Source organism: Rhinoraja longicauda, chromosome 8 (genome assembly GCF_053455715.1).
Source record: "Rhinoraja longicauda isolate Sanriku21f chromosome 8, sRhiLon1.1, whole genome shotgun sequence".
Classification (NCBI taxonomy): Eukaryota; Metazoa; Chordata; class Chondrichthyes; order Rajiformes; family Arhynchobatidae; genus Rhinoraja; species Rhinoraja longicauda.
The window spans coordinates 20,357,733-20,371,193 of NC_135960.1; the positions used below are offsets into that span (position 1 = coordinate 20,357,733).

Sequence of the window (13,461 nt, forward strand, 5' to 3'; positions counted from 1 at the left end):
GGCTGGCTCGATTTTATTATTTAAGAGTAAATTGGATAGGTATATGGATAGGAGGGGATTGGAGGGTTATGGTCTGAGTGCAGGTAGATGAGACTAGGTCAGGGAGAATGGTCGGCGTGGACTGGTAGGGCCGGACAGGCCTGTTTCCATGCTGTAGTTGTTATATATGTTATATATGTTATATTTCAATGCCTCAGAAAAGTAGCCAACCTAATCAAGGACTGTTCACATCCAGTCACTTCCTTTTCCTCTTCTGCCATCTCCTGTTGAGCAGAAGATACAAAATCTTGAACACATACCAGTAGATTCAGGAACAGCTTCTTCCCTGCTGTTATGAGACCACTGAACAGTCCTCCCATAAGTAAAGACTGTTTTTCCTATGATCCAATATATTTTACTGTGGCCCTTTTTTATCTGCACTTTCCATCCAACTGTAGCACTATACTCTACACTCTGGTATTTCCTCTTTGCACAACCTGTATGGTTTGATTGCATTCATGTGCAGTATGATTTGACTGGCTCGCGAGCCATGTTTTTTGACAACAAAAGATCAATACAAATACCCTGCACAATACTCATCACATACCTATGCCATCCATCATCACCCCAGCAAACCACTGTAGACTTTGCACTCCAGTGGTTGCTTTACATACTTTGGATTTTGCACTATGATGGTCCAGTTTACTTAGAATAACTGAAAATTTGTTGTATATTTATTTTCCATTTCTTGTTGGGGTAGTGCAATCGAACGTGCCTGTAAAAACTGAACTAGTCAGAACTTCATTGTTTTGGTGCATATGACAAACAAACACTCTTGTCTGAAGAAGGGTCTCGACCCGAAACGTCACCCATTCCTTCTCTCCCGAGATGCTGCCTGACCTGCTGAGTTACTCCAGCATTTTGTGAATAAATCGATTTGTACCAGCATCTGCAGTTATTTTCTTATACTCTTGACTTTAAACTCTTTAAACCAATCCTCTTTTTAAGCCTCAGTGTCACCCATATATATTGAACAAGCCGCTGGAGGAAGGTTCGTTAAATTAGAATATCACAGTTTTGGAAGACTACCCAGAATGACTGGGCATCATCTATAGTGGGCAAAACAGTTTGGCAAAATCACAGATGTCATTGAATCATGTACTAGTTAATGATGAACAGACAAATATGCCAAGTTGAATGTGGAAATATTTGTATACTAATATACAGAAGGGAATTTACTCCTGCAAAACACTAGCTTGATGTGATAGATTATCACTGACAATTATTCAGTTTATGTTGGACAAGATCAATGTCAATGGAATCATGATAATTCTACCACCAGTCCTTAAAAATAAATACATTCATATATGGTTTATCCTGAGAAAATCAAAGACACCAGTAGATCCCGAAGGAAGGGGCCAAATGAAAATATCCCCTTGAGTTTGAAGAAGGGTCCTGACTCAACACCTTATTTATCCATTCCCTCCACCGATGCTGCATGACCCATTGAGTTACTCCAGCACTGTTTCATTAGATTATAATCCTTCAAGGAAAAGGTGGAAGCAAATTTAAAGACAAGGAAGCCTGATGCATGGAAGAACATGTATAGAGTCATGTGGCCATGAGTGTTCTCCAAAAGGTTTACTGGTGGAGACATTAGAACAATATTTAGAATGATATTGGATTATTTGAATTGAATCAGGTAGTGGCACCTATCTTGAATCAAGTTGTGAATTAAACAGTTGTGACACAAATTATTTTAGAAAATCATAGAGACTCAGAAAACATGTAGATTGCTTAAAGTTTCAACTAATGTGAATAAATGAATCTGTTTGGGAAGATAAAAGCAGTGTGATGTATGACAAATGTGTATGATGCGGGAGTGATCAAATGGTGAAATAAAGATGCATAGGGTTTTGTAAATCTGCATCTCTTCAGTATTCTCCATGTTGTTTTCATTGGAACATGTTTAACCATGTATGAATACACACACAATGGGGGAGGGGGGGGGGGATGCATTTGTGTAGATCAAGAAATGTTTGGGAGATTGTGAATAATGAAACGATACAAAGATTATTCTGGGTCCCGAGCTGTTTCCAATCGATATCAATGATCTGGATAAAGGGACTACCGAGATTGCTGAATTCCCATCAATTGGGTGGGAATGTGACAAGGAGAGAGCCTGAGGGAAAGTCAGTGAATGAGCTAAGATATGGTGATAGAATATAATGTGAAAAAATTTGGAGTCTTTGGCTTTGTTAGAAAAATTTAGAAATGTAGAACATAAATGTGGGAAGATTGAAAAATATTTGTTTTAGTGGTCAGTGAAACCTGTATCTGGCAACATGAATCATTACAAGCCAACAGCAAGAAATTAGAAAGCCAAATAATTTGTTGACCTTTATTACAAGTGGATTTGAGTACAAAAGTAAAGATATTGTGCTATTAGCCTGATGAGACTACAACTAAAATATTGTACCAGGTTTGGTAGCTCTTTCTAACAAAGGACATATTTACAAAAGGATGAATGCAATGAAGGTGCACTAGATTGATTTCTGAATTGGGTCAATTGTCCCATTAAGAGAAAATGAGCACAGTGGACCTTACTTAACTCTCTAGTGAAGGAATTAATAGAACATGTCATTGTTGAAGCACTTTGAGATGATATTCTCATCAGATGGTGTCACAAATAGAGATCAATCATTCTGGACTGAGACTGGAAGAAATTTCATCATCCAGAGGGATGTCAGTTCTTGCAATTCTTCATCCAGGACTGATCTGAAGGCTCAGGCACTGATATAGAATTAATAAAAGACAGTGAAATTGAGTAAAAGCATGGTTTTATTGAACATTAGAACATGCATGAGGGGCGAAATGGTCTGCTCTTGCCTTTATTTTGTTGTTATGTTCTGAATATATGAACAACACAAAGTATTGAAGCCACCTTGTGCAGGTTCCCAATGAAGGGCTCCATTGCCCAGACAGATCCCTTAATGTAACAGAGAAATAGACCTTGCGTGTTGTGACGAACTGCTGCATGAGCAATTGCACAGGAAATAAAAATTAGAGTCATCTCAGAGCATGGATTACATGCCATTGAACATCAGTGCCCAAGTCCAGTCACTTCAATGTGTCACTTGTACAGCAGTCTCGGATGGATAATCCCTTGTATATTAAGTTCCTGTATTTCACTTCCACACTTTTTCAATATGAATTGTGTCATGTAGTGCAAGTTAATGTGCACTGTATGATAGAATTTCTAGGGCTTGATATTCTGCATTTTAATGTGTATATTACAATGAAGCAAATGGGTTTTCTGCATCTTCAGTTATGTCTATCCACTGGGTGATCACCAAGAAAGGGAGTTGGCAGAAAATGCAGGAATCGCCTTTGCCCATTCCCCTCGACAAGTATAATCCTTGAGACACTATTGCAGGGGAAGTCCGGTCAGGGAAGTGGGGCTTGTGCGAGGAGTAAAGAGAAGCAGACAAACCGAAGGATGAATTTCAAATTGTTGATAGGCGTAATGCCTAAGTGTTAAACTACTAAATGATCAAAGTATGGGAATACAGTTCATATTTTTGTAAATATTTTGCATTTTTGGCTAAATTTGGACTAGATAATCTATTGTTCTGTAAATATATTTTCAAAAAATGTGTATTTTTCAGAGCCCGTAACTTCACAAACATACTTGGCATACCTTTGTTTTTAATGGCTTTTTTCTGCCCCTTTGATTGCAGACCACAAAACATGTGGACCAGCTGAATTTCTTTGCCATGACCATGTGACCTGCATCTCACTGAACTGGCTCTGTGATGGCGAACCAGACTGTCCAGATGATTCAGACGAGTCACTTGATCAGTGTAAGTGAACCTTATTTTTGACTAAGATTGCTACAAACTGCAATGACACTTAAACAAGTATATTGTATTTCAATTTAGTTTCTGTAGTCCTGTGTTTAAAAATGCAAATCAGAGGAGCTAATTGAAATATAGTTCCAGTTCCATATTTGCTTATGGTTTAGTTAGAATGAAAGCTGCATGTAATTTCACAAAGAAAATATGAAGTTTAAAATTGAAGTCTCGAACGCAACTATTTTCTTGTTGTATTTTCAAACCTTCACTAATCTTGAGTATTTAGCATCCATCTGTCTAATAATGATTGGTTTAATTTGGTTCCTTTGTCGTGGTGCGAATATTTTTTAATTTTTAATGTACTTTTATGGCGAGTCTGGAGGCTTGTTCTTTGTTAAAGAAGTTTATTGCGGCAGCAATATTCGATTACAAAGTACAACAAACGAAATTACAGACAACCATTAAATCAAACTGTTCGCTTCAAAGTTCTCTTCCCACTGACTGGTTTTGGGCGCCAAAACCACCACCTGACCTAGCTGGCCAATCCGAGGGTTCGACTCTCAGGACCAATCCCTATGGTCGCTACATGACTCCCCCCAGAACCCGAGGTACGGAATCTAGCAGGGTGCCGGATTTCGCGACCAGAACGAGTAAGGAGAGGGGCTGCAGGAACCACAGGAGCAAGGGGTCCCGGATCAGGTGGAATTGCAGGAGGACGGCCCCGCCAAGGCGGCTGACCGACTAGGACAGGGCGGTCCTGATCCAAGTGTGCAGGTTTGAGCCTGGACACGGAGACGAGTTCACTCCTGCCCCCAACATCTAAGGTGAAGGTGACCGTCCCTTTACGCAACACTCGGAACGGTCCTTCATAGACCCTCTGCAACGGGGAATGGTGGGGATCTCTACGCAGAAACACAAATTCACAGTCCTTCAAGGCAGGCGGTTCATGCATCATGGAACACCCGTGACGTGAAGTAGGAACCGGAGCCAGGGACCCCACTCCAGAGGACTCTCAGGGCCAATCCCTATGGTCGCTACACTTTTAACTAACTGCAGGCCCACTCAATGCATACATTACAAACTTTTATCTTCAGTAATAAAATTAATGAATATAATTGAGATTTAGTATACTTTCAAATAACAAACAATAGTTATGCTTCAGGTTTGAACTCGATTGAATTGACCCCATTATTAAACTTGTTATGAGGTGGCTTGATCGAGGTTGATGGCTGGAGGTTTGGATGAGTTTCACACTGTATAAAGTGTACTTTGAAGGTTTAAAATTAATCAAATGCAAATGCTTTCATGGACCATTATGGACAATTCATGGACAATTATGAATAAAAAAGTGTAATAAATCTTTTTGCAAATGAAACTCTCCAAACTTCACTGGAGAAATTATTCATTCAAACAATGTTAAGATTCAATGATACTTGTACAGTGAAATGCTTTGATACTACCATCATTACCTGATCATTGTATAATTTTCTTCAATTTCCAATTAGCTCACTGTGCATACATTCAAAGCCTGGAAGTGAGTTACTCAGATAACCAGAGAACCAGTCTCTGCCTGGGTTGTCACACTTCTATTTTAAAAGGGAGAAAAAAAAATCATCCCTGTTTCCCTCTTTTCACTTCCTGCTTGGAACAAAAAAAATCATCTAAATTCTTTGTAATCTGACTGAAAATATTTCACTTGTGCATTTTTGGCAGTCAATAAATATCTTTGCGATATGAATGATAAATCTAATGTAAAGCATTTGTTTAATATATAAATATATATAAACTCCAAATTAATAGAATCATTTGTTATAATCTGTATTCAATTAGTGCTCATGGGAGAATTTAAGTTACATATTAATAATCATTTCAGAGGTGATAGTCAATTGCAGCAGTGATATTGACAAAAACTGTACACGTAATGCTGCTTTGAAAACTATTAAAGCAAAACAATACTTAATGTATCTGGACATTTAGTCACTGAAATTATTTGTTATAATAGCCACACATATGCCTCAGAGACATATTTGAATATGGAAATATTCTTTCAGTGCATTATGTAGAAACAGAAATAGATTATTTCCTCCCTTCAGTGAACCTTGGTAGATTTGTCCACTACTTTTTAATTCACATGGCTAATACAAGAATAATAATCTTGGATTTGAAAATTTGTGCCCTTTTGTCATCCTCCTTAATCAATGAAATTGCAGCAAGCGTGAGACAATAAACTTGAAATACAAGTTAACAAAAATGAATAAGTAAATAGATAAATTAATAGATACAATTAGTAGATAAACACATCAATGTAATTAGAAAGTAGGAGTATGAATAGGCAATGTTAATATGAATCTATAAAAAGACAATCATTGTAATTTGTTAATTGTTTGAGGCTGTTTCTTGCTTGAGAGAAGGGTTGTTCAGTTGCGTTTAGCTTTTCGGAAGCCTTTGATAAAGTGCAACATGAGACTATTCAATAAAGTTTGCACCATCATATATTGGTTTGGATTAAGACTTGATTAATACATTAAAAATGGAGAGTCGGAATAAATGGTTGTTTATGGGTTGGGAGGATGTGACCAGTAAGGTTCAGTGCAGAGGGGCTTCAGATGGTTCTCGTGAAAGGGCAAGGAAATGGCAGGTGGAGTCACAAGGAATAGTAGAATTAGGCTATTTGGCCCATCAAGTCTACTTAGCCATTCAATCAGCCTCTCCCTCCTAACCCCATTCTCCTGTCTTCTCCCCATAACCTCTGACATCAGTACTAATAAAGAATCTATCTAGCTCTGCCTTAAAAATTTCTACTGATATTTTTATTACATATCCACGGTGTATAATGTTGAACGATGTAACATCTACTTTATAGGAATATAGAAAGGGTCAGTATTTTTATGTAGAGGGAATAAAAGGTGTTATTTCATGGTGACCTAGATGCCCTCATACATATAATCATTGTAAATTAACATGAATATACAGCAAACAATGAAATAAAGTTCAAACAAAAGAACTGCTGGCAATACTTGACCGATGAGCTGAAAAACAGAGTTAATGGTGATTTGTTTTCAACTCGACGTATTAATTTTGTTTCTCTTTCTGCATATGCTACCTGGCTTGCCCAATGTTTCCAGCATTTTTTGTTTTTCAAGTTCTGGGAAAGATGAGCTTAGATTTAAGAGGTGGCAGGGTCTTCAAGGCTTTTGAAGAGGAAACTAAATTTTCTGGGATTGAGAGATCAAAAATTGTTTATGTGGAGAGGGAGGATGGTGGCAGTCTTAAATGAGAGGACGAGACTATCAGAGAAGTGCAAGGTTTTAACAATATAAGCCATTATGGGGGTGAATGAGGGGAAACTGGGAACTTGGCAATTTAGTGGCAATGAGATTAATGAAGCAGACTTTTGGACCTCATGGACAAGGTGAATCTGGAGAGGGTTTGAGAAGGAATAGGAGAAAAAACAGAGTAATACACCTTCAGGCTCAGGCGGAGGAGAGACTTTAGAAAAGTTTGGTCTGGTAGGATAGCGGAAGTGAGCCAGAGAAGCTAAATGGATTGGTCCTTGGAATGAGGATGGAGCAAACAGGGCAAAATGATTTGAGAAGATTGCATTTGAGTATCATGTCCATCTCTTTGGTAAATTGACAAATATTTGCAATTATTTGTTTGTCCAATTACGTTCTTAGCTTTTAAATATTAACAATATTGTTCCTTCGAAATAACTCTCCTCCCTATTCCTCACTCCAGCTGGCTTGAGGTACCTACAACAATTATATTTGCCTTTGATAGACAATAGGTACAGGAGTAGGTCATTTGGCCCTTCGAGCCAGCACCACCATTCAATGTGATCATAGCTGATCATTCTCAATCAGTACCCTGTTCCTGCCTTCTCCCCATACCCATAATGTTGATGTTCATGATTCTTGAGGCTTTCGACAATATTAATTAGTTTAGTACAACCATTTGGACATGAAATATGAGATTCTTTTGTATAAAAATCAGTGAAGTCCCATGCCATTTTCAAAATTAATGTGATCAAGATTAAACATGTTCAGGATAAGAATGCACAACAAATTGGTGAACCAAGACTGCTATAGATTTTCAACTTTATTTATTGATCCACTATGCTGCAAAAATGTATTTGGTTTGAACTGTTTATATCTGTCAGACAACTGACAAATAAAGTTGATTTTTCTTTTAATAATGCAATCTTTTCTTAAACACAAGCCAGTTGCTTCCTGCTTCTCAATCAGTATAATCAGTGAGCAGAATAATGACTAATGCAATTTAGTTTTTAAAGCATTCTGGGGTTTGATGATTGTAACGGAGGAGAAAGAATGAAAGGAAATAATACAGAAAAATACATCCAATTGGAAGGAAAATAAAATATGTCAACAGATGATTTTAATGAAAGGGAATAACATAGGGTTGATTTGGAAAAGCAGCTAATACCTAAGCTCTGCTGAGATCTTGGACCATGTCTGAGAGATGAGTTGTCCAAAAGTAACAATCAAGTTGTTTGATATGCACATCGACCAAACACTTGGCATCCACACAGTTATGAAAGCTACTGGTCTTTTGAAGTGCAATGTGCATTTTATCTGGAAATCTGAATCATACTTTAAGATTGTGTTGTGCTGCTGTCTGGTTTCAACATAAGTGAGCCGTTGGATGGCCAAAAAACTGGTGCTTCCACATTTGAGCAAGAAATGATTACAGACAATTAGCTGGCCATTGAGAAGGATCCATCTGATCTTTAATTAAGCCCCCTTCAACGGCAGAAGACAAATGGTTTAGCAGCACATGGCTCTTATTGCACTTGTGTAATTCCACATATGGGCCTGTAACACGCACAATTATCAGTCAGAGACGTGATATATTGGGAACTTCTCAGTAACCACTGAAAATGAATGTGGAAATTACAGGAGGGAATAACCTCCTTGTTGTTTTGGAGGTGCACAACAGGTTACCTTTGTGCTGGCTGCAAATTAACAAATGATAACATGTTGTCATATTATATTTGTGCCTGTACACATCAGCAGAAGCCCAATATCACTAGCACCAGCAATGCCAGCCTGCACTATTTTAAAACTAACTTGCATCTCTGAAAGGGAAGCTGCACTGCAGAAAATTTCAAGCAAGAAATTATTCTCCTGCCATGCTTTATATTTAAAAATAATATAAATACATATGTCCACAAACCACTCGCGTGCACACCAGCCACTCGTGCGCGTGCACCAGCCAGTCGGGCGCGCGCACGCACCAACCACACACACACCATACACACACACCAACCAACCACACATACATACACACATACATACATACACACACACATACATATACCACACACACACCAACCACACACATACACACACACCAACCACACACACACACCAACCACACACACACACACGCGCGCACACACACACCAACCACACACGCCAACCACACACACCATTCACACACACCAACCACACACACACACCAACCACACACACACACACGCGCGCACACACACACCAACCACACACACCAACCACACACACCATACACACACACCAACCACATACATACACACACACACACCAACCACACACACACACACCAACCACACACACACCAACCACACACACACCAACCACACACACCAACCACACACGCGCACACACACACCAACCACACACACACCAACCACACACACACCAACCACACACACACCAACCACACACACACCAACCACACACACACCAACCACACACACATCAACCACACACACATCAACCACACACACACCAACCCCACAAACACACCAACCCCACAACATCAAATAAAGCAGCTCTCCTTAATTCAATGTGTATAACAGTGACGTGCAGAGTTTGAAAGGACATTCTATCAATGGAGTACACTCAGGGAGTCAGCTCGGTTTTGTATGTGAAAAATCGTGTCTGACGAATCTGAATGTTTTGAAGATGCAGCCAATAAGGTTGATAAGGGCAGCACTGTAGACATTGTCTCTATGGATTTCGGCAAGGCATTTTGACAAAAATTTAGCATCGTGGGCAGCTTTGGTAGGTTAGATCGCATGGGATCCAGGGATAGCTAGCCGACTGGATAGAAGATTGGCTTCATGAAAAGAAGCAGACAGATGGTGGAAGATGGTTTTTTGGCTGAAGCCCTGTGACTAGCGGTATGCGTCGTGGATTGGTGCTGGGTCCATTGCTGTTTGTGGGTTATACCAACAACTTGGATAAATTGTACAAGGCAGGATTGCAGATGGCATGAAAATGTATGCTTTAGTATAGAGCGAAGATGATTACAGTATCAAAGCTTAAAGGAGGACCTTGTTCAGTTGGGCAAGTGCACAGAGGAATGGTTAATGGAGTTTCATGCAGATACATTTGAGGTGTTGCATTTTGGCAAGTGCAACCAGTGCATGACCTTCATAGTCAATGGCAGGGCTCATAGGGGCGTTATAGAACAGAGGGATCTAGGAGTGCGGAAACATAGTTACTTGAAAATGACGTTACAGATAAATAGGGTAGTTAAGAAGGCTTTTGGCACATTTGCCTACATTAGTCAGAGTATTGAGGAGAGAAGTTGGAATGTTATGTTACTGCTGGACATAGTGCTGGTGAGGCCGCAGTTGGGGTATTGGTTACAGTTTTGCTATAGAAAAGATGTTGAGCTGGAAAAGGTTGGTCGGACCTGAGGTAGTGAGCGATAGGGAGAGGTTGAGCAGGGTTGGATTGTATTTCGTGAAGTGTCTGATGATGAGAGGTGATCTTATAGAGGTGTACAAAATCATGAGGGGAATAGGTAGGGTCGATGTGCAGTCTTTTACCCTGAGTTAGGAAATCACAACCAGAGGACATAAACTTAGGTGAGAGGGGAAAGATTTAATAGGAATTTGAGGAGCAATTTTTTTTACAGAGGGTGCTGTGTGTATGGAGTGTGCTGTCAGATGTCGTAGTTGAGGCGGAAGCAAGAACAACGCCATGAGGGGTGGTGTGGGGGGGGGGGACGATCCGGCATGGTATACTTTGTAACTTGGTCAGCACCCTTAATGTGGAGACTCTTTACATACCTTGGGTATACATGACAAAAGATTTCACTTTAACTTGTCACATGACAAAGTCTTTCTTCATTCATTCGTTTAAAACACTCACACCGGTACATAGTGGGGTAAGGTTTAGAAGAATATGACTCAAATGCAGGTGGGTGGGATAGTGTAGATGGGGCACCTTGGTCAGCATGGATAAGCTGGGCCAAATAGCCTATTTCCATGCAGTAGGACCCGTGATTCTAAGTTGATTCAAATAGTGTTGGTTGGGAGGTTCTCTGTGCTGTTCAATGATTTTGATTGTGTGCTCAGAGAAAGCATGGAACACAGATTTCCTAAGCAGTCTCAAATTGACACTCCATGCTGATTAGCATCAGGGTCTGCTTACTCTACATAATCTACAGCTTTCATTGATATTCATCGCACGATCCTCTCACCGATAGGGATTCTCATGGAACACGTACCACCGGTGTTTACTTCTCCGATGCCATCATAGAATTGTAATGGCATCCATGAAATATGGACGAAGGATTTTAATTTTATGCTCTTGGTTCTTTAAGGATGACATGCTCTTACTCAACTGCTATATTAATTTCCATTAATGTTTAATTTTTTCTGAACTTATCCTGTTGCTAACCTATACATCACCAGAAGAGGATGCGTGTACATGTCGTTATGAACATGATTGAAATAAGGGAAGCTTAACTATAACACTGACATCGAAATGATCTTACTACTTTGTGATATTTATTTAGATAAGTAAGCAAAGCATGCTGCCCAAGGGGACAACTGGATCCCTGAACTTTAGTGTCCTATGATTAAAACTGGTATCAATGGTAATCTCAAACTAAGAAGCAAAAAATAAACAATTGTAAGAATGTAATTCGGGTGCCGGACGCATATGTAATATCCTAGGAGCCCAACATAATAATACAGCTTGCTTGGTATCTGGGCAGTTCATCTGATGTTTTTTTGGAGTAAATCCTTGGAATATTTTCTTCCAGCTGATGACAATTCTTATCTTCATTTCATTGGATCTCAATAGAAGTGTACATCATTCTCAAATTTTCTACTTATTATTTCAAGATAGTAAGCATTAGTATAGATAGTAAGTATTTTTAAAATATTGTTACGCTCATAATGGTTTACCAGATTTAGACATGAAAATGAGAGTCTCTTGACATCAAAGATATTAAGCTATTTGATACACATTTTTCAATCAGAAATAACAATGTAAGAAGAATCAAATATTAGATGATTTAGCTGCAAATATAATCAGTAATGATGCTTTACATAGAGGGAGCAGTCTTCCCAGACTAAAATTCATGTTAGACGACATCAGTGGCATGAGAATGAATATTTATCTGATTCTCTGATCCTGAATGATTTGTACGCGTCAGTGACTTCATCCCCTTAAGTCCCCCATCTGAATGAAATCTAGGCCTGACATGAAGTTGATTTTTTTTCTGCCCTCTGACTCCATGCTTATTTCGTTAGCCAGGAGTCTTCACCAAACTGCCAATCACTGCGCCCGCCTCCAGAATTCCCGATCCATTTGAACCTCTAGCCTCTTCTGGACTTGACCTATTCATTAACAATTTCCATTGATATATTCATTATCTCTTTTTTTTCCCCCTCTACTAACCTTGCTCACTAACCTAATCACTTTTAGACTTTCAAAATCCAAATGACTCGGAACCAACCAATGTCTTCATCAAACCTGCTAAAAACAGTGGTGGTATTCTGGTCCGCTGAACTGATATCCATTGCACAGAAGTCCAACGTCAGCTTCCTTCCTCCTGTCCTTCCTCAAACTTCCCTCTGGACCATGATGCTACAAAGGAACAATACAATACAATACAATACAATATATCTTTATTGTCATTGTATAGGGGTACAATGAGATTGGGAATGTGACTTCCATACGATGCAATAAATTAATTAGCTAATCAGCATAAATTTAGATAACCCAGTGAAACCAAATTAGAAACAGTTTTAAAACAGAAGTGCAAATAGGTCTGTGCCAGTTCGCTGTGCGATATGACCATCCGGCTCAGCAGGACCGGTTCATAGCAGCTATGGCCCTGGGGATGAAGCTGTTCCTGAGTCTGGAGGTGCGGGCCTAGAAGGCCTTGTAGCGTCTGCCAGATGGCAGAAGTTCGAACAGACTATTGCAGGGGTGTGAGGAGTCTTTGTGAATGCTGGTGGCTTCCCTGAGGCATCGGGTGTCGATGCCCTCCAAGGCTGGTAGCTTTGTTCCGATAATCTTCTGAGTTCTATAGACCTCCCGCTGAAGAGCTCTCCTCTCTGCCTCCATGCAGCTGAGATACCACACAGGGATGTCATGCACTAGGATGCTATGATGCAGCGGTAGAAGGTCGTCAGCAGCTGTTGGGGTAGACCAGACGTTTTCAGTGTTCTCAGTGTTGACGTTTGCATCTCAAGGGCAGGATAGTCGGTATTATGTATTTTATTCTTCGGAGGAATAAACACACATGCTCTCATACATCGGTGTTGCTTTAACCGGAAGTGAAGACTTTTATTTTGTTTTCATATGCATTTTATATCTGGTAC

At 39.6% G+C, this 13,461-nt stretch overlaps 1 protein-coding gene across 1 annotated transcript in view; it reads left to right on the forward strand.

Moving 5' to 3' along the window:
- Positions 1–13,461, forward strand: part of LOC144595762 (low-density lipoprotein receptor-related protein 1-like) — a 1,259,652-nt gene that overhangs the window by 260,370 nt on the left and 985,821 nt on the right. Inside the window, exon 2 of the mRNA XM_078403382.1 lies at positions 3,720–3,842. Coding sequence (XP_078259508.1) covers positions 3,720–3,842 — 123 coding nt within the window. The remainder of the gene's footprint in view (positions 1–3,719; positions 3,843–13,461) is intronic.